We start from the raw sequence: 22099 nt of genomic DNA, 5'->3' as shown, positions 1-22099 counted from the left end.
CAAAAATTAAAATCAAGCTACTAAATTCTATGGCCTAAAGTACAATTTGCAAATTAGTTAGTACGTCAGTTGAGCAGGTAACATAACTAAACAATTCGACCCGTTTCAAAGTAGACACCAACCCGTTTTCATAAAATATTTTAGAAAAAAAAACCTCCGAACATTTCTTCCCCGCAGGAGCAGATTTCCACAGGGTTTAACCAAAAACCCTAAACCCTCCATGGCTCGATCAGCTAGATCCTCTACGACGCGCCTATTCTACACCCTCTGCTCATCCACTAAAAGGACGCCGTTGACTCCTCAACACCCACCGGCAACCCCAGTCGCTGCCTTATTGGCCGGAAACTTCCAGCTCCGCCACTACGCCGCCGGCAGTGCCACGGCTAGAGTGAGAGACGAGAAAGAGGCGGTATGGAGGGAGTCTCTGGAAAAAGTACGGAATATTGGGATTTCTGCTCATATTGACTCCGGTAAGACCACACTGACAGAGCGGGTACTATTTTATACGGGCCGGATCCATGAGATCCATGAAGTTAGGGGTAAAGATGGAGTTGGTGCTAAGATGGATTCCATGGATTTAGAAAGAGAAAAAGGGATTACTATACAGTCTGCTGCTACTTACTGCACTTGGAAGGACTACCAGGTATTAAAAAATATATTTTTTCGACCTTAAAAGTTTGTTACTACTACTACTTATTATTTTACTCTCGGCAGTTTTTCTTTTTCAAAATTATTGTTTTCTTGCTTGAATGAGGGGAACTAACTAATTTGGTATTGAGCATTGTTGATTGTTAATCTTATGCATTTTTGTGCCTGGGTTTTAAAATTGCTTGCCTTGCTAGTAACAAGATTGATTAGAATTGGGAAATGGTTAATGTATTGACTAATATGCTTATAGCATTCTGGGGTTCTGTTGGAGAAAGATTTGTCATGTCTCTTTCCTTTCTATTATTCCCAACAATCAAATATCCACTTTCCTTTCTCCACATTTCAGTTAAAGGGTTCATCTTGCTTTAAGTGCATAATCAATTCAAAAAGTTTTTTTTTTAAAATTTCCTACTGACTAGACAAGTCAATCAAAAATAACATAAATGAGGTCCGGACTGGTTCACTAGAGATTCTTGGCGGATGTTTAGTTTATGTATCTAGGCGAGATATGTGAAACATTTTGTTAGCTTCCATTTCCTTTTTCTCAAGGTCTTTCTCTAGAAAAGTTGATCATAGCATTGCATGCAGGTGTTTTCTCTTTTTTGAGGCAAGCGTATTGTAATAATCCTCAGTCATTTCATCATTTAAAAAATGGTGGTAATCTTGTGGTTTCAGTTCTTTATTTTTGCTTTTTGTTGCAGGTGAACATAATTGACACACCAGGTCATGTTGACTTCACAATTGAGGTGGAAAGAGCCTTGCGTGTCCTTGATGGAGCCATTCTTGTCCTTTGTAGTGTTGGTGGTGTGCAAAGCCAGTCTATCACTGTTGATAGGCAAATGAGAAGATATGAAGTCCCAAGACTTGCTTTTATTAATAAACTTGATCGGATGGGGGCAGACCCTTGGAAAGTTCTTAACCAGGTCAGTTATGTATAATTGAAGGCCTATTAGACTTCTAGAGTTTAATTCAAAACTTTTTTCCCTAAAACAAGTCAAATAATGTTGCCCTTTATTTAGTTGCTTTGCTACCAGGCGACATTTTCTCTTGTTGCCTGGTGCTGTCAAGAAACTGCAAGCAGCCAAGTTCATTGTCATCATACGTGAAGGAACTAAAACAAAATAAATTACTAGACCTAAAAAAAAGGGCGAAGGTTAGGAAGTCAGTGTGTTTGGACAGTGTTCATGCTAGGAATCAGCATTCGTAGTTCTGCAGTTAACTGAGAGCATTTATGTTTGTCAATATAGAGAATTGGAACAATTAGCTTGGGCTTCAGAAAATATCGTCTTTGTTATAAACATCTGCTACTTGATTCACTGCGACGTCACTTACTTCTTGCATGTGTTTGCTTGAATTCTTTGGCGGGAAGCACTTATTATTGTTATGTGCCTTTTCTTATATGCTTCTCAGCATATTGTTATCATTTATATTATCTCTTGCTTTGCTGCTTTCCTCTAGAACTTTATTATGTGAATTCTCAATAACAGTCTAGCACTTTGAATCTGCGAGTACAATATGTTACAGTTGCTCTGTTTCCTTCCCGGCAGGCAAGATCAAAGCTTCGGCATCACAGCGCTGCTTTGCAAGTTCCGATTGGGTTAGAAGATGACTTCAAGGGTCTTATTGATCTCGTGCAGTCAAAAGCTTACTATTTCCATGGTTCCAATGGGTCTGTGTCTAGCTTAAAGATGTTTGATTAGGTATGATAGGTAAATTTGCTCTACCTGGTTCGTATTCATTTTTGGCTTTTGCAGTGAGAAGATTGTCGCAGAAGATATTCCTGCTAATATGGAAGCTATTGCTTCTGAGAAGCGGCGAGAGCTAATTGAAGCAGTCTCTGAGGTTGATGATAAGCTTGCTGAATCATTTCTGAACGATGAGCCTATATCATCTGCTGATCTTGAGGTCTGTACACAATTAGTCAAACTTGTTTACAAGCAAATTACTACCTTCTTGTGGGGTGTTCCCAATTGTTACTTTTCAGAAGTCTACATTCTGTTTAAGACACTTGTGTTTCTTTTTCAAGTAGTAGATTTTTTGTCTTATGTGCTTTCGGGATGCAAGGGGTGGAAGATAAATACCCAATTGCAATTATTGAACCAAACTTGCAAGCTTTGGTAATCATGTTGGGAATGGAATTAAAAGTGACTGTTTCACGCTGTTTAACGTAGTCATTGTAGACCGTGGTTCTCAATTGGACAAGCACAATGAGGGAGATTTGGTGATAGTTTGAAAGAACACTTCCTCTTCTTTTACTAATGTTCTTTTATGTGTACCATTTTTTTTGTGTGAGTGTATGACTGGAACTGAGATTCTTAAGTGGTGGACAGGGTTAATTATCACAACTAGGTCAATTGATTGTGAATGCATGACTATACGTTAAGCCTTATCTTTTAATATGGACTATGTCAAAGTGCTTAACCTACATGAATGTCTACTGTTAATACTTAATACAACAAATATGCAGTACTTGGTATTGGTAAAGTAATGTGCTGTTATGGATCTTTGACTACTGACTTTATCTAGGTAATCTCTAGCTCTTGGGACATCCATTCTTCCCTTACCCTGTTTTTTTTTAAATTTTCTTTGTGTGTTCATCAGGCAGCCATAAGGAGAGCGACAATAGCACGGAAGTTTGTTCCTGTTTTTATGGGTAGTGCTTTCAAGAACAAGGTGCCATTTTCTTCACTGATTAACTTAATATGGGATGCTTAATTTTGATCTAAAATTGATATTGGCTATGTTTTGGGCTTTTGTTTTACATTTAAAACACTTACGTTGCATAATTTTTACCTGAATTATTGTTATTTTTTCCCACTGAATACCAGGAGGTCTATGGTGTAAATTTTTTTCTTCTAGAAATGACACTTCCTTTTTTAGGTCAACCTCGCCAAATTGAATATTGAAATAACTGAGCTTGCGAAAAACTTTGTCATCTTTCATCAAAGGTTAATCATTTGAACCTGGATCAAATTTCTCATCAGTTACAATGTGATCCTTTTAGAGCTGAGAAAAATGGAAGGCAGAAGTATTCTGACGACTAGCTGTGACCATGTTATATTCTTCTCAAGACTAAATCCTTAATGATTACAACTGTGAAGCAATCAGTACTTGATGTCAATCCTTTTTGTTTTTCACTAATTTTTTTCAATGTACATTTGTGTCTGACTAGTTGTTTTGTTGTGAAATTTTATCTCCTTGCTCATGGTTTTTATTCTACTGGTGTATATCTAGGTTCATACCTGCTTGCTGTTCTCATACTTGCCGTTCTAACTTATTCCTGTTGTTGCTTGGCTATATTTTCTTTGCTGATGCTTGGATTTGGCACAATATGCCCGATTCCGTTCTTGATTTTCAAATGACGTTAGATGTATAATTTCATTATACTTCAGTGGTTGCAGTTTTTGATCTATGCATTTTGTTATTTTGTGCTAAACAGGGAGTTCAAACACTTCTTGATGGCGTTCTCAATTATTTGCCTTGTCCAGTTGAAGTTAGCAACTATGCTCTGGATCAAACAAAGGACGAAGAGAAGGTTAGAATAATATTTTTGGTTGAGTTCTTACCTTTTTCTTTTCTCCATGTACAGATGTAGAGTCTAAAGCTTTGTGCTCATTTGTTGCTAGGTTACCTTAACTGGAAACCCTGCTGGCCCTCTGGTTGCCTTGGCATTTAAATTAGAGGAAGGGCGATTTGGTCAATTGACCTATTTAAGGTACAAGAACTTATTTCTTGGGTAATTGTTTTCTCCGTCTGTGCACTTAGCAAGGACTAAACATTTAACATAATCTTTCATCAAAGAATCTATGAAGGTGTCATCCGGAAGGGCGATTTCATAATCAATGTGAACACGGGGAAGAAGATTAAGGTGAGTTCAGTCGAGCTCATCTTTCTGATATGGAATGAGCTCATTTGAACCAAAATATCTCGTGTCAGTTTAGCATCTGAATGCATTGCCCTTGACCTTATGCTGATTTTAAGAGTCTTAAATAAACGTAAAATAATTGCTGGTGAGGATCTCTATAAATCTTAAGGGGTTCGTTTGGTTACTGGTTAGAGTAATGCAGGTATTAGTTATGGAGGGTTTAGTTATGCAGGGTTTAGTTATGAAGGTATTACTTATGCAGGGTTTAGTTATGTAGAGTTTAAAAAAAATTAGTGAGCTAATTCTTATTCCTTAATTTCAAAATGTTTAGTGAGCTAATATTTATTATACTCATTAAAATAAATAATTATCTAAATAACACATTAAAATTTAAATAAATACCAATAGCTAAAACAATAAAGTAAATAACAAATAGCTAAAAGCAATTAAGTAATTTGTATCGTATAGAATTAAGCAATCAAGACAAAAAAAGGGGTAAATGTGTAATTTATTATTTTAATACATGTATAACTAATACACACAACTTATTCCACCTTCTATCCCGCATAACTTATACATAGATTCCCTCATAAGTTATGTAAGTATTAACTATGTAGGTTTACAAAAAACGCAACCAAACATTGTATAAAAGTAATATGTGAATAATTTTATCCTATTTGCAAACCAAACATGGTATAAAATTAATACATGAATAACCAAAGTTATTCATGTATTAGCTTTGTGTTTATCCCATAACCAAACGGCCCCTAAGTGTATATTTGTGTTAATAGTTTCACCACTTGAATTTTTGGTGTTGGAACGAATATTTTTGGACATTTGAGGATATTGATACCCGATCTGAACTAGTTTGGATTGGGGCAGGGTTATTCTATAAAAAATTGTATGTTTTAATGGTTGCATTCATGTTTAGTAAATTCACAGGTTTGTGAAACACCCTGCTTTTTCTTGGTTTTCTGGTTAGTCCATTGTGATACTCTTGTCTGAACATTTATAAATCTTACTGAATTGAAAATGTTTTCTTGTTTATTCTATTCTACTAATGTTGTTTCCAAACTTTCCGCTTATTGAAAAAGAAAATCGTATTTTCGCTTTGCTTGTTCATGAATTCGTTCCATTAGCTTTTACTGAAAGTTAACTTGTGCAAGAAATTAGTGAACTCCCAATCCTGAGATGCTGGTTGTTCGTAAAATTTCCATTTATTCATCAAAAGAAATGTCCGCCTCACTATCTGAATTACTACAACAAAAAATCAGCTATTAGCACAAAAATGGGAACAAAGAGTTTATCCAGGTAGCAAGACACAATTGGGTTGAGATATGGCCTCTGCCAAAGGTAAGGAAAGCCCGGTGCACTAAAGCTCCCGCTATGTGCAGGGTCCGGGGAAGGGCCCGACCACAAGGGTCTATTGTACACAACCTTACCTTGCATTTCTGCCAGAGGCTATTTCCAAAGCTTGAACCCGTGACCTTCTGGTCACGTGGCAGCAACTTTACCAAAGATGTGAACTTGCAAAAATACTTGTGGGAAGTAAAAGGAGACCAAGTTGATACAAACCTACAAATGGGCTTATGAATAGAGTGGATCTACATACCCCGAGAACTTATTTTGTTAGAGTATCTATATACCCCAAGAATAGAAGCTCCTTTGGTTTTGGAGCTAGGGGAATGAATGGGGAGTTCAAAAGGAAGTTAGAAGTTAATATTTGTTGTAAAGAACTTTAGCAAGGGGAAATATTATTTGAACAGAACTGTTCTCTATTTTTTGATGTAAATACTAACATCATTGGCTAATCCATATAGGTTTCTTTAATGAGTCACCCACTCAATTGGGGTTGTGTGATCTATTTATGTGGAAAATGTGCTCGCTATTATTGCATACTATTGGAAAAATTAGTCTATTTGTCATTCTGCTGTTATAACCCGGGGTTCAACTAATTTTTTTTTGTAGATTCCTCGTTTGGTGAGAATGCATTCAAATGAGATGGAGGTTTGTCACCTATGCCTAATCTGACTATGTTAGACAGTATGATATTTTTGTTACTTTTGAATTGAATTGACCTTTTAGAGGAATTTTGGAGAGATTTTAGAAGGGAAAAAGGAATCTTTTCCCTGCATTATCAGTATACTAGATTGCACTTCTTATCTTTGGGAAATGTATATCGACTCTAATAATAGGATATCCAAGAGGCTCATGCGGGGCAGATAGTTGCTGTGTTTGGTGTAGACTGTGCTTCAGGTAACATCCTATTCTCTAGCCTAAGTCGACCTAATGAGAAAAAGCAGTGATCTTTCCATTATGATGTATTCTGAAGCTTAGTTCTGATCCATTTGCAGGGGATACTTTTACTGATGGGTCAGTCAAATACACTATGACTTCTATGAATGTACCTGAACCAGTGATGTCATTAGCTGTTTCACCCGTTTCTAAAGACTCTGGTGGACAAGTGAGTGGTCATACTAGAACGTGTTGTTCTGTTGGATCTACAAGGTGTGCACTCTTTGTGATTGTTCTGTGAGCCTCTTATAATTGTTGTCTCTGTTTGGTTGGCAGTTTTCAAAAGCTTTGAATCGTTTTCAGAGGGAGGATCCTACATTCCGTGTGGGTTTAGATGCTGAGAGTGGTGAGGTATATTTTGTTTACCCCAAATGGGGGCTCCATATTTTGAATGTTATGTGAATTATTGATCTTTATGGGGAGAATCCCTGAAAATCTCAATGGTTTTCTGAGCAGACAATCATATCTGGCATGGGGGAGCTGCATCTGGACATATATGTTGAGCGCATCCGGAGAGAATATAAGGTTCGTTCTTTTTTTTCACGGATAGTCATTCTCTTTGGGTATTATCGTTTGTTTGATTCTTTTCTTACTATCTCGTTGTTTGTTAAGGTTGAAGCTCAGGTTGGAAAGCCTCGTGTCAACTTCAGGGAAACAATCACTAAGCGAGCAGATTTTGATTATCTACACAAGAAGCAAAGTGGTGGGCAAGGTCAATATGGTAGAGTGATTGGGTAAGTATAGATGAATATTGTTTTGGCTAGTCCCTTGTGCTATTTCCTTATTTGCTTATCGCATGCAACTTAAAAGCGCCTATATACAGTTACCATTATCAAATGATAGTAAGATGATTTCCAACTGTCTTGTACCTTCCCGACCATCTTTTCCTACCCAAGTTCTTGCTAATAAGATGCCTGATAGTTTCCATAAAATTTTTGGTATCATCTTAGTACCAGATCATAAAGTTGACTAATTTTGTTTGGGTTGTGACAAAACGGTAGCGAAGCCAAACTTATCCCTATTCTTTGTTTACACGATGTTGGGCCTCAATGTATATTGTCCAATCATCAGATGTTCAATTCTGGGTGTCCTACGTTTGTAGAAGAAATTGACCATTGTCTCGGATGGTCCTGGATTAATCCGCACCTCATGAGCTAGTCTTTGGAGTTGAGTAAGACCAAGATCCATGTTCTTCACGTGGTATCAAATGGAAACCATCTCTATTCTTGGTTTACCTACTGTTGGGTTCCCATGTGCTATTGTCCATCCCCGAGTGTGGAGTGGGTTTTAAAATGTTCCATATTGGTCGAGAGACTGAATTGCTGTCTCTTTATATGGTCTTGGGCAATCCTCATCCCAGGAGCCAGATTCTAAAGTTGAGTTAGGCCCGAGATCCATTTTCTTTGTGGTTGCAATTACGTCTCTTCATTTTGTACTAATATCTTGACTTGAGCCAATTGCATCCCTCTGACAGAGTACTCTAAATCTTGTAACCTAAACTAAGTCCCCTCCCCCCTTCCCCCACAACAAAGCTCCTCTTTCTATCTTAGATTGTCATCTAGAATGCTTACAGTTGGCGGCTCAACTACAGATTCCATGCATAGGCTACTGTCTTAGGCTGGTATAATAGATAACAGCTTTAACCACGAGGAGTAATTCAACATTGGTCTCCATTAAATCTGCGCTAAACAAGAGTATGTTAATCGACTCTTGAGAGAGTTGGTTTGGGAGGGGAAATTAGCTGATTATATTTTCATTATTCATTTTTGTGGCATTATTGATATTCATGTTTCCTCAATGCGTTGTTTTCCAGGTATGTTGAACCTCTTGAACCAGGGTCAGGCAGTAAGTTTGAATTTGACAACATGCTTGTAGGACAAACTATTCCGTCAAACTATGTCCCTGCAATTGAAAAGGGTTTCAGGGAGGCTGCCAATTCGTAAGTTTTCTTTCTCTAGTTTCAAATTATGACTTGCTTAGAGATTCTGGGGTACATCTGTTGCTTTTTCTTCAAGTCAAGAATCTTGCTTGTACTGTTATTATATAGTAATTGCATATGGACTATCAAAGCTTAGTCGATGCTAGATTCAGTGGAGATTTGATGATTGACATGCTTGGACTAGTTTCTTTAGGTGTTTTTGATTTGATTAGAAATCTGGATCTTCCTGTGTTCCAGGGGTTCTCTGATTGGTCATCCAGTTGAAAATATCCGTGTTGTTTTGACGGATGGTGCCTCACATAATGTTGATTCAAGTGAACTTGCGTTCAAGTTAGCTTCTATTTATGCTTTTAGACAGGTAACACATTCATCCTACTGACCGGTAGACTCTTTCTATTATGTTTTGTACCTCCAACTTCCCATCTTCCTCTCTTTTCTTAGCTTGGTGAGCTTTATCTAAGTTGCATATGCTTGCAGTGATTTTATGGTTGCTCATGTGTATCACTAATTTCATTGCAAAACAGTGTTATGCTGCGGCAAAGCCTATCATTTTAGAACCTGTGATGCTGGTGGATATAAAAGTGCCAACAGAATTTCAGGGCACTGTTACTGGGGATATCAATAAGTAATCTTTTTGAGTTCTTTCTGGGAGCTTGTTATTGATATTTGAGAATGTGATTTATGCTTTTCTAACCACTTCCTTTTTTGTTCTCTTAATATCACAGGAGGAAAGGTGTCATAATTGGCAATGACCAGGAAGGAGATGACTCTGTAATTACTGCCAATGTATGTCTATCATTCTTTGCTCTTTCAGCTGTATTTAGAATTGATCCTCTCTTTCTTTATTCTGTTCGGATAACTTCATGCAGTGCAATTATAGGAAAACCACTTCCGAATATAGCTCCAGCTATCAATTGTTCATTTTCTTTTTTAGGCACAGAAGTGGCTATTAAAGTTGGTAGTAATGCATGTTCTCCTTGTTTGTGTTGGGGCTTCTTAGTAGTAGCTCGGGCACGCGAGTCACAAGGCGTGTGTGTGACACTTGGTCATCATAGTTTAACTTTTATTATTGTAGTTGACTTCTTTCTTTGTTACCTACTGCCCTATCCGATTTTGTTGTACTTTCCGATGATATTTATTATAGCTTTCAAGTATGTGTGACAAAGTTGTGTAAGAAAGATGCATCATGCATGTTTTTTGTGTTTCTATCTAATAATTAATACCTTAACCAAAGAGTCTCTGAAACAGATTAGCTTTCATGTAAGGAAGATACAATAGTTATGAGAAATTGTTTTCATGGAGATTAGTTATCTTCATGTTACTTGCATTTGTTTGCTGTTTTGAGACTGAGACACAATAATTGCTAACTTGGCTTGTAAGGGACAAAGGAAAAATTTGTTCTTGATTTCTTTCATCCTTGGAACAAGTATGCATTTATTCTGAATGTATTATGACATGAGTAGCTCATTTCTGTCTTCAGAGGGCTGAGGTAATACTATTTATTTCTCAGGTTCCTCTCAACATGATGTTTGGGTACTCAACATCTCTACGATCAATGACACAGGTCAGTAATTTTGTTTCCAGTTCCTCAACAGAACTCTTTTATCGAAGCAAGGGAGAGCAAGGACAGAGGTGATTTCAATTTATTTATTTTTAGCTTTTGGATATCGTATGAGTGAAAGGAAGGCAGGAGAAGAGAAATATAATGGATAATGTCATAAACAATGTTGAAGGAGAGCCGTGGAGTAACCGGTAAAGTTGCTGCCATGTGACCAGGAGGTCACGGGTTCAAGCCTTGGAAAAACAGCCTCTGGCAGAAATGCAAGGTAAGGCTGCGTACAATAGACCCTTGTGGTCGGGCCCTTCCCCGGACCTGCGCCTAGCAGGAGCTTAAGTGCACCGGGCTGCCCTTTTAATGTCATAAACAATGTTAATTTTTTGTCATACCAGTGGGTGGAAACATAAAAAAAAATGTGAACACATTCTGAAGAATCTTTTGTGATGCCGCAAAGACAAAGGCTTACAGTAGAAAAAATGTCATTAAGGTGTTAATGTGAAGTGACAAACATTCTTTCCTTTTCTTTAAATATTAAATCAAAAACAAAATTTATTCCTCTCCTCTAACTTCGTTTTCTTTTCCTTTTTCCCTAATCATGCGTAAAATGCATAGTGAGAAATTTGTGATACCAACTTCTGTGCTCTCTTTGCTTAGTGAAAGTCGGTGATATATTGATCATTGTTTTGTTTCATGCAGGGAAAAGGTGAGTTTACAATGGAATACAAAGAGCATGCACCAGTTTCAGGTGATGTGCAAACGCAACTGGTTAACACATACAAGGCCAGCAAAGAAAGTTGAAAAGTTGGTGTGCCTTTGAAGCTCCTAATTATTTTTATGAATTTGTCTCCTTGGGTGAGAGCAATGTTGTGAAATCTTTAGGACCAGAACTGGTCAGTCAATTTTGATTTGCTGAATAAAACAGTAACATTCCATAATGTATACAAATAATTGCTTATATACATATAAGTTGTGTATTCTCCTTAAAAGGATTACAGAGTGCAGTTTGAGAGGTTTATACAACATAGTGAAACGTATATTTACATGGATTCCTCCATTTTCTCAATGGTGTAACGTTAAAGAACTACATATTAACTTTATGGATTCTATGGTGTGAATGTGCGCGCACGCTCGTGCTTTCTGATGATAGGTGTTCCAGGGTAGAAGCAGCAGAGAATATGATTTGGAAGTAAATAATTTTGCATCTGTCATACAGTGGCCAAAAGGCAAAATGAATTCTAGGAGCTCCTTCCCATTGAATTCTAAATACAGCAGAGCGCAAATGAAATTGATGATATGTCACTACTTAAGTTTGACGTACATCCCAATTTTTATGGCAGTTTTTGCTTTTTGAGAATCAATTTAACTAATGTTTGAAGTTAAATTAAATTAGATCAACTTAATATTTTAAAAATAAAATTTACATATTCAAAAACTATACAATGGGATGACAAGGAATACAATGGTATGCTGAAAAGCAAAAGCTAACCATCTTTCCCCCTCCAAACACAGAACAAATAGACGTAAGTACTCGTTGAATTGAACTTACACGTACGTCCCACCACTATTCATCTAGCGTCCCACTTCTAAAAGAGTAAAAATTCTTGATATTGACAGCATAAAGTCTTTTATATCAAATAATAACGATTGAATGTATATATTTTTAACATTGTCAGTGTATACAAGGTAAATTCCCCCGAGAATCTTCTAAGACAGAAGATGATGAAAAAAAGAATAAGCAATCATATCATTTGCACGATTTGGCAAGGCATAGTATTGGTTATTTTCAGTATAGGAAAGAGCAGATTTGCAAATGCAACTATATCAAGACTGAAGTGCTCAATGTTTGTTCTTTGAAGAAGGATAAATGATATTCACATATTTTCTTTCTCCTTTTTCTATTTTCTTCTGTTATCTTTGAAGTTGAGAAGTTTCCCTACAAAAAGTTATGTAAATGCTTCTCGCTGTTGTGTAGGCAGCTCCAGTTCAGGCTCAAATGCTGTTAGCCGAGAAAAGTAGTGATCTACCATGTCATCGGTTACTTTTTCCAAGGTTGGAGGATCCCACTGGACGTTTTAACATAAATCAAGAAAGGACAGTGTTGGGAAAATTCCACTGGAAAGAAGATCATAATTCACTAAAATTACATATTGGTTCAAATTTATATTGGTTTACCTTAGGTGCAAGATCTCTATCCACAAGTCGTGCACGAACCCCCTGATAGGAAGATATTAATGCACAATGATGATCATCCATGAAATGTAGTACCAAGACGTTCATTTATTTATTTTGCAAGATATATTACCTCACAGAAGTCACTAGTTATTTGTCCAGATAAAGCTTGTACCGTCATTCGATACTCACGCCTTAGGCACTGGTCCAGAGTCTGATGTCTACCTTCGCGTATCTAACAGTAGGCATTAGTGGATGGTCATCTTACAATGTCCTGGTGGCTGGAAGAGGGGGAAGAAAGAATATTCTATCTGGAAAAAAAATAGAACTTACAGATCTCAGTGAAACCTTCAAACTCAGCGGGGATATTTCTTGTAGTTTTCTCAATGTTGCAGCACACCATGCATCTTGCTTCTTGGCTGCCTCACTCTCCTGACAAAAGTTCAGTTTCTTTTTAAAAATGTAATCACACCTGTGATTAAAATCTTTCACGCGTATAGCAGATTTCAATGACTCAGCTTGTACAAATGTCAAAAATGTGCATCACGGGAAGGCCTCTCCATGCACTTTAGCATATGGGAAGTTAGAATCTCCGCAATGTACTTTCTCCAAAGAATGATTGATACAATTTAGTGTTACAACAGCACTAGGATCTATAGGTACTTTTAGAAACTCAGGGAGCAAGCAAAGAGTAGACTCAACAATGATCATTGGGCTTTTTCAGATTTTTCAAATAGTGGTAACTTGTGACGGCCAAGGTATTAAAAGCAAAGCAATCAGATGCTGAATGTTATTGCATTGATCAATTCAATTATGTTTCTACTACCACCCAAGGGTGTAACCTAATAGTCGAAGAAGTGGATGAAAAACATGGAAGATCAGGGTTCAAATCCCAGCAGACAGAATAAGTCAAGTGATTTGGGGGCCAGAATTACCTGTTACTTGAGCTGGTGAGAGATAGAAAGTATCCGGTGAAATAATGGATGTGAGAGAAAATTTGCCCAGATACCACTGTTATTTAAAGAATTATGTTTCCACTTTCCACATTGTGATTGTATGCCCATCCGATCAAGTTTCTTATCCGGAATAGACTTCATACCCCAGTCTAGATGGAATTAAGATATGTCATTTTAGAGCTAGTGTTACTTCATCCTCTAATATACGACTATATCCTGTTACTGGAGTCGAACATGGTCATCATGTATGTTGGCAATAGCTGCCACGGTGCCACCTTCCGAGTACCACATGTTTAATTCCTATTCTTTCTTTTCTCATTAGAGATATTAAGCAACTTAAAATCAATCAACATACAGAACTTTGTATCTTTCAGTGACCTTTTCAGTATAAGAGAAACACGGATACACATGCAGAGGAACTATATGCTCACCAAAGTATCAATAATTTCTTCAACTGTGTCATGGCTGAAACATTTATCAAGAGTTTCAATCCTAAAGAAAGAGAAAAGATGGATTAGCTTAAGCTATCGAAATACAGATTGATCTGCAAGCAAGATCACACACAACTCAATAAGAAAATAATATATTCTTTTTTGGAAAACTAAAGGTTAAAGAACAAGACTACATACAAAGACCAAAAGATCCATGTGGAACCATGGAAAAAGTTATCAGGAGCCGCAAAGTTTCAGTATGTAAAGTTTAAGTTTCAGAGCTGAAATTTTGTTCCACTAGTTGATGCATTCTATACATATGTAAAGTTTAAGTTTCAGAGCTGAAATTTTGCTCCACCAGTTGATGCATTCTATACAACTCAAGGGAAAGTTGGTGACACGATCAGTTTCTCTATAAAGAAAAAACAATTTCTGGCACTTGCAAACCTACTTTGAAGAGCTAGTTACAGGAATTTCTGTTTAAAAAATTAAACAATTTGCCAGAAATCACCAATTTGATTCTTAGAAGAAAAAAATAAAAGATGGACTTGTAAGCCTTTCTTTTTGACTAGCATAAAAAATGTTAAAAGAAATGATTGCAAGTTTCACATCCAATTAAACCTATAACTTGCTTTCCTGCAGCAAGCAAAATGATGAAGCAAGGCTGCAGAGGTCTATTTTTTATTTCAATAAGTCAAGGGATTGTTTCTATGTCCGATAAGAAATATGAAGGGGATTCCCCGAAGATGAAGGTTTGGAATCAACTGACTAGAGACATGCTTGATTAACAACTAAAAAAGGTGCTTCAAATCCAAAAGCAGCCCATAACACAAAATGGTAATCTATATCAATCCACTCCTTCCATACTTAAGCAAGAACCAACATATTTTTGGACATCCATTTTACATGTTTATCAAGGATGACAGGTACCTGTGAAGTATACTCGTCGGATCTGGATGGACAATCTCTCCACAATTTTCAAGAGATCTTTCAATCACTGAGGGATCATCAGTAATCAATGTTCCAATTTGTTCCTCAATTAAGGGAAGTTTCTGAGATGAATGGAGCAGGCAGATAAGAAGTTTCCAGAACAATTGTCAAATAACCCAAGTAGGCTGTTGGCACCTAGGTGCAAAACAAATTAAGCACAGGTATTGGACTTACTGCACTGTGTGAGTAGTGTGTAGCAAGACCACAGGAAATCATTTCTGCTCCACTGATCTTATCTCCAGTTAGGGCCAGGTACTCTCCTGCAAATCGAAAACATTTAAATTGCTTTCTTCCATGCCGAACTTTTTTCATTGAGGCAGTAGCAAATCTCGAAACAGATGAGAGAGGCAGCATATTAACCAGAAGCCGCAAATAAGCTTCAAAGACAAAAAACATATTCCACTTGGAACCACAAAATAGTATAGCATAAGATAGATAGGCTAACATGAGCGGACAGCACATTAGATTGCCTAACTTTTATATGCAATAGAGCATGAAGTCATCTGAGCCGAGGGTCTCCAGGAAACAGCCGTCCTACCTTGGTAGGAGTAAGGTCTGCGTACATTCTACCCTCCCCAGACCCCATGTTGTGGGATTTCACTGGGTTGTTGTTGTTGTTGTTGTTGTAGAGCATGAAGTCATCAAGAGTCAACCATGTAAATGCAGTCCTACATGATCTGGTGACTAGCATGTTGACCTATCAGTTATTAGTTATATCTACAGATAAAAGGCCTTGTAATTTTAGTCCGAAACCATTTAAAGATAATAAATAAATAAATATATATAGGTAGCCATACATTAACATCATGGTACGAAGTTAAATGCAAAATAGGCAGTTCAGACAAATTCTGAAAAGAGGAAAGCAAAAGTGAAGAATCATAATCTCCAAAATTCATGAAGCAGGAGGAGGCACACAAGCTTACTTCCCAAGGAGATTGGGAAAAATAAGATGAAGTAAAAAAAACATCACGCCTAGTGCAGATATTTTGATAACAAACATTTAAGAAGGAAAGTGTCCAGATATTGACATGTTTATTTTCCTCATTGAAAATGGGCATCTCCTACATGTAGACTCAACTACCCTAAAATAAGAAATAATTTGAGATTGAGGAAGAAGGTGTGTGTAGAGAAGGGGGGATCAGAAAAGTAGTTCCAAATTTGATAATTCATCATCAAAGGCGCTCAGTTATATGACATGATAGAAGTTACTGATGAATCCAAACCGCAGCATGAGATCAGCAAAATAATTTACCCAAATAACCAGGGAGGCGAGAAAGGTAAAATGACGCCCCAGCATCAGGATGGTATCCAATCAATGTTTCTGGTGTGGAAAAAACCTACATGATGCAACACCCAATACCATATAAGAACTGTGAAAAATCAATAACTTACAGGACTTGAAACACCAAAATTATCCCCTAGCACTGTCCAAATTTAATAGACCTCTCAGACTTTTGAGTTCAATAAAAAAAATTCTTTGATTAATTTACCTGCACGTTCATTTGGTTCTTGAGAAAATTAAAATCAGATTATAACCTTACAATAAGACCAAAAATCTAATGGTTTCTGGACTTTAAAAACGCTAAGTCTGTCGTTATAAATCATATATAATGGAAATAAACAAGCTTCTTCACTAGGATTCAAAAGATTTATTAATTTACAAACATAATTACTATTTCACTTTTTGGTATAAGAGAAATTTCATCAATATAGAGCCTTTAATTTATGAAGAGTAAAGGAGGAAATTTATAAAATGAACTCGGTATTAACTCACAAATAGATTATAGCTAATAAAAAATACAGAAGTAGCCAAAACAATCAATGAAGGGAGAGAAAAAAGAGGAGCTGGAGGAAAAGTTTGCTGTATAAGTTTGTTGCACTACGATCGAACTTCTCCCTTAAGAAAACAAATACATATATAAATGAAGCCTAAAATACCAGGGTAGCACATAAACTGACTGAAACCTTGACCGCCTAAATGCTTCTGTGCTGCATAATGTCTTTGCCTCAAAAACTATAATAATAAGGAACTGAACCTGAGATCAACCATAAAGGATCACTTCCGCGCATATGATGTATATATCCTAGAATGGTTTCTAAGTTTCTCACCTCATTCTCACCTGAAAGACCACCTTTTTGTTCGTTTACTGGGGTTCAACACGAAATCATAAATAAGTTCTCAAGGCAGATTTTCTGTTCAATTTGTACTGTAAATGAGAAGTATTCAGGATAACTAAAATATAAGTCTCATCAGGTCAGCCTTCACTGCACATCTCTCCCCTATCTTTGATCTTAAGGTGTCACATCCAATCGATGAGTCTCCCGAATGAATCAGATTCTTGAGAAAGTCTTGTTTTTACCCTATCATTACAGAAACCATCCATTCAATCCATCACATTCCCTTTTCTCTGTTTCTTGATTGGGGATCAGACAACAGTCTCAAAAAAAGGAGTTTCAAGGACTAAACTGCCCCTTTCTCTGACTTCTCATCTTTTGTCCATCAATGAAGCTGTAAAAAGAGAGGAAATAGAATAAAATGGTCTACCTTATTTTTTTCCCGATTCCCCCCATCTCTCGAAAGGGATACAAGTGTTAATGTTTCTTCTGCACGACTAGTCCACCTTTGTCACCTTCAGGATACCAAGGAACCAGTAGCAGCCTTGAGAGAAAAGGAGAATAAGTTTTTCTTTCTTCTCAAGTACTGAATGGTTGACACGTCTCATTCTCTCAAGCAGGTACAGTCCCCATGGGAATGAAAAGCAAGAGTTGCAGTTCTTGGACTCGGAAATAGCTGTTCAGGGCTAATAAAGCTTATGAAAATTCACAGCCACTCCAAAGTCTTCATACATAAGCATTCGTGTGTCGATTCTTCCCTTTATCAAAAAATAGGATTTTGAAATAAATAGAAAGCGGAGAAGGATTCTAGTTCCAGAATGGTCCTTTTGATCCTCTGTAACTGGTGGGAGGATCATTTTTCAATTACTGAAGATAAAAAAATGAGTCGTTGGAAGCACAGTTATGATGGTGACCATTAGGAAATCATCATAAGAGAAGTCATAAGAACGAGACAAGGCATCATAATCATCATGCGCATAGAAGGCACACAAGGTTTCACAATGACCCGGGCGAGAATCTTTTGGGAGAAACTGATAATCATTACTACCTTCATCATGTGCACAAGGATAAGAATAAACATGGAAAAACCAAGAGCTCAGGCATCACAAAGCTACTTCGTTCAAGGAAGGGGGAGGATGACCACATGAGACATCGCAAACGAATCAATGGGAGAGAAACCTTTGGAGGACCTATCATAAACAAGAAGAGAGGTGATGAAAATCAAGAGGAATATCTACGGCACAAACAATCCATCTTAAATGACACACATCATAAGAGGCAAAGCAAGTGGAAAGAATGACTTAAGCTAGTTGACAGTGATTGTCAGAGCCTTGCAGCTATCTCATGGATATTTGGTGGGGCAGAGAAGGGTTCTGAACTATGGGGGAGCAGGAAATAGTGAACTCTCTGATTCTAGTAGGAATTCTTCATTCAAAACTGTACCATGTATTGGACGTCCTTTGGTTCTTTCCTTCTTCAATAACAACTACATTTTGTGTTTAAATCATTAAAAAAAAATAGTTCAAGGACGAGAAATTATGATTTTTAAGGAAAAAGCAATCACTACTTGCATCCAGAGAACATGCTTGACCTTTATATCGTATAGTCCAGAACCATCAACATACAACTCATAATTTTTTAATAAAGAACATAAAGGTCATGATACGTGAAATCACTACACAGATATAAGAACGAGTACAAATGGAACTTCACATTACTTAGAAATGTAGCCTAGAAATTCTTGGACTAGGAGAACTAATTTTGAACCAACAAAGTAAAAGCTAAAACAAATAAAACTTGGCTAGTCTTTTCCATACAGTTTTCTCAGTTGCGACGCGGAAAGTTCCAGGAATTGAGATGCCAGCCCCACCACCCATGGTAATTCCATTCAAAAGAGCAACCTGCACGGTTTGGAAATAGTGTCCAGGGACCAGTTAATGCCAACAAAAGTATGATAAGTAATAAATGTGCAGTAACTGAACTCTTGTAAGTTCTAACACCAGAATTGAGGCGAGAAAGAGCAAAGTAACCCAAATCAGAAAGTGTGTAAGTCTTCTAATTAATAGAAAGATATAAAGAGACAAATATAGCTACTATCAAATGCACTCCAGAATTCTGGACTGAAAAATGATGTTTCATGCATTTTAGAAGAAACATTTTTATGGTTAATAACAGGAAAAAAAGAAAGATGATATGGCGAAGCTGAAAATATCTTATGATATGTAAATTTTAACAAAATGGAGTTGGATATCTACAAAGAATTGGATCAAATCTGCATTTATCCAAGGGTAAAGACAAATATGATAGTCAAATATAATGGACAGATTATATTTCCCTCAAAGGCACAGTTAGGAAGATTGTATAGCAGTTAGATTCATCAAACTTTGGCAAGACACATCTAATTCACTAAAAACCTTTTTAATCAGAAAGTGGTTGGTGTAATTAACCGTCAAAGTGTTGTCTCTGCAGAGCATCTTAACCACAGTAAGATGGGAGAGAACCTAATTAAACCTAATTAACGGAATTGAGCTATCTGCTAACAGATCCAGATATTCCTCTAAATAGCATCCTTAAAACTGTCTGCCGAAAGTACAAAGGTCTCCATAACAATAAGCATTGGATTCTCATGCTTAGAGAGGAGGAAGCAGTAACCAAGCCAATATGATAGGTGGGCGCAGGGTATTGTGAATGGCTAAGCCACTAATGTCATGGTGAAGGAGGCCTACTATCCATATACTGAATTACTAAGCGGTGAAATACCAAACCACACACTTTTCTGTGAAGCTATCAGTGTGATTGATCAAACAAGTACCAATGGATTTCAGTTCACTTCTTTCATTTCCAAATTAGCTTGGGACAAGTCTATCATTAGTGTGAGTATGCTGATAGTGTAAGGGCGATCCATCTTTGATGACTCTCCACTTAATAGAACTTCCACATTTTAGAAACTCTTAAGTTCCAAATATAGCATGAATTTATGATGTGTAAGTCTGGATGCTCAGTTAGAATTTACAAGGCAATGTTCTTTATCAAAGACTAGTTAATGCAAAAAAAGTTCTTGATACCTATATAATGGGTAGAAACAAAAGAAATTCAAGTCAACAGCTTCTTTTAGAATCTGATGTACGAAGAATAATTATACTTACATGTGGCTTCAAGTATGTACCAACAACATATATGAAGTTATATAGTGTCCAACAGAATTCTTTACAGTCTTGAATATTTCCTGCATTCATCCAAACAAACAATATTAAACAAAGACTGGAGAAGATTAAATTAAAAGAAGATTGGCAGCAATAGTTAAGACGCTAGCTGCAGTTTATATATCAATGCAGAAACATCTTAATTGTTCCTACTCCAAAGAACAACTGAACATTCTGCTCAGCCACTTTAAATAAGATAATTCACAGCCTCAACGCCCAATTGTATGATTATTATGTATGTTTAAATACAGAAAGTTCCTCTAACCATGTATCACTAGCAACGTAGCAGAATATGAACAAATTCACAGTAAATTACAGCATTCAAAATTATGCACTATACCTTGTTTTAGAAAATTATAAAGAGTGACAATGTCACCACCAGCAGAAAATGCCCTGTCATTTCCCTTCAAAGTTAAAAGAATAAGTCAGTACTACTCAGTAGGTTAACATAAGAAAGTTCACCTTTAAATAATCCTGGAAAATGATAGTAGGCAGCAATAGAAAAGTATTATTTTTTTTGGGTTAAAACAGTGATTTACTCAACAGATTACCTTCAATACCACGAACCCAATATCAGGATCATCTTCCCAACTTTTGTACAGCTTCATCAACCTTGTCCCCTAACCACAACAGGTTCATTTCAAAAGCCAAAACAAGAGCCAACTCAACATAAAAGCACGATTTTCCTTGGTGGGTATTAATCAAAAAAACAAAAAGAGAGCTACGGATTTCCAAAATGGAAAAAAACAGAAGCAAAAAGTAAAAGGGCAAGAAACTAACAATTGAATAATTGATGGCATTTAACGCATGGGGTCTGTTAAGAATTGCTGTTCTTGAAGAAGCTTTCCTCTCCACTAGAACCTGAGAAATGCAAGTCATATTATTACTATTATATATATATATATATATATATAAAATGGGGTTTTTTCATGAAGAATCTTAAATGGGCTCACTGTGCTTTCGGTTTCATCGATTAGGACATTGCTAGAGATACCGCAAAAGCTTCTGGACTGAGAAACCAACCGGGAATTCTGCAGAAAACGCCTCAAAATAGATGTTGATTTGAACCTCTGCATATTTCTGTTTACCAAATGTAAAGTTGTAATCTTTATCTTCTTTTCTTATACAAAAACACCAAAATGACAAGAATCAGATTTCTTTTGACATGCGGCAGTGCCTCACATTTTCTGCATTTGCGTATTAATAAGAGGCAAAATCCCACTTTCTTTTCTGCTTACTCCTATCAACTATTAATTACTCTCCCCATTTTAATTTATTTATTTAATTTTAATTTGACACAAAATTAAAAAATAAATTAAATTTTATAATTTAAAATTAAAAATATATTGAATATATTAAAAATGTTCTTATAGCTTATTTGGATGATTGTTACCTATTGTATTGTATTATTCTTTATCACTATTTCAAGTTTATTATATCATATCGATAAATTTATCTGTAGACAATAATAAAATATTTTATTTTGTGTAATAATTGATTTGATGTGATCGCATCTTGCATTAATATTATTTTTATTTATTATTTAATAATTTTATTTTATATATTATCATATATTTTTATAGGAATTCTATTATGCACATTACTTCTCTTATAGATTTCTTCAAATTATTTAAATATTTTGTATTCATTATAACAATATATTACGATTCATTATAAAATAATACTTATCAACTATTTAAACAGAGTGTTATATGCCTTATATAAAAATTTAGAATTAAAGAGTTATGAAGTGAAATAAATATATTTCTTAACGAATTAAAAAGAAAAATGGATAAATAAACTAAAATTAATAAAAAAAATATTAAATTCATTTGGCAACTGCAAAGTGCCAAAATGGTCCAAATTTGTGATATTTACTCCTAGAGCTTTGACGAGGTACTCCAACCCCTTATAGTTAATACCAATTTCA

At 36.2% G+C, this 22099-nt stretch overlaps 2 protein-coding genes across 2 annotated transcripts; one reads left to right on the top strand and one right to left on the bottom strand.

Moving 5' to 3' along the window:
- Positions 1–131: 131 nt before the first annotated feature.
- Positions 132–11297, top strand: LOC129886725 (elongation factor G-2, mitochondrial). Its single transcript, XM_055961540.1, has 20 exons — positions 132–643; positions 1350–1571; positions 2196–2317; positions 2403–2553; positions 3250–3321; positions 4088–4183; positions 4275–4363; positions 4450–4516; positions 6482–6520; positions 6709–6769; positions 6868–6977; positions 7085–7159; positions 7265–7333; positions 7421–7542; positions 8622–8747; positions 8985–9105; positions 9272–9372; positions 9473–9533; positions 10258–10311; positions 11002–11297. Exons 1-20 carry the CDS (start codon positions 221–223, stop codon positions 11101–11103), a joined length of 2283 nt encoding a protein of 760 aa, XP_055817515.1. The 5' UTR covers positions 132–220; the 3' UTR covers positions 11104–11297.
- Positions 11298–11912: 615 nt separating this feature from the next.
- Positions 11913–21376, bottom strand: LOC129886724 (3-hydroxyisobutyryl-CoA hydrolase-like protein 1, mitochondrial). Its single transcript, XM_055961539.1, has 14 exons — positions 21123–21376; positions 20950–21030; positions 20721–20789; positions 20510–20573; positions 20113–20192; positions 18784–18867; positions 16104–16188; positions 15026–15111; positions 14792–14913; positions 13862–13922; positions 12808–12906; positions 12608–12709; positions 12478–12519; positions 11913–12368 (listed from the first exon to the last, which is right to left on the bottom strand). The coding sequence occupies exons 1-14, from the start codon at positions 21243–21245 to the stop codon at positions 12249–12251; spliced, it is 1218 nt and encodes a 405-aa protein (XP_055817514.1). The 5' UTR covers positions 21246–21376; the 3' UTR covers positions 11913–12248.
- Between the last annotated feature and the right edge of the window lie 723 nt (positions 21377–22099).

Source organism: Solanum dulcamara, chromosome 4 (genome assembly GCF_947179165.1).
Source record: "Solanum dulcamara chromosome 4, daSolDulc1.2, whole genome shotgun sequence".
Classification (NCBI taxonomy): Eukaryota; Viridiplantae; Streptophyta; class Magnoliopsida; order Solanales; family Solanaceae; genus Solanum; species Solanum dulcamara.
This window is presented reverse-complemented; position numbering and strand designations above follow the sequence as displayed.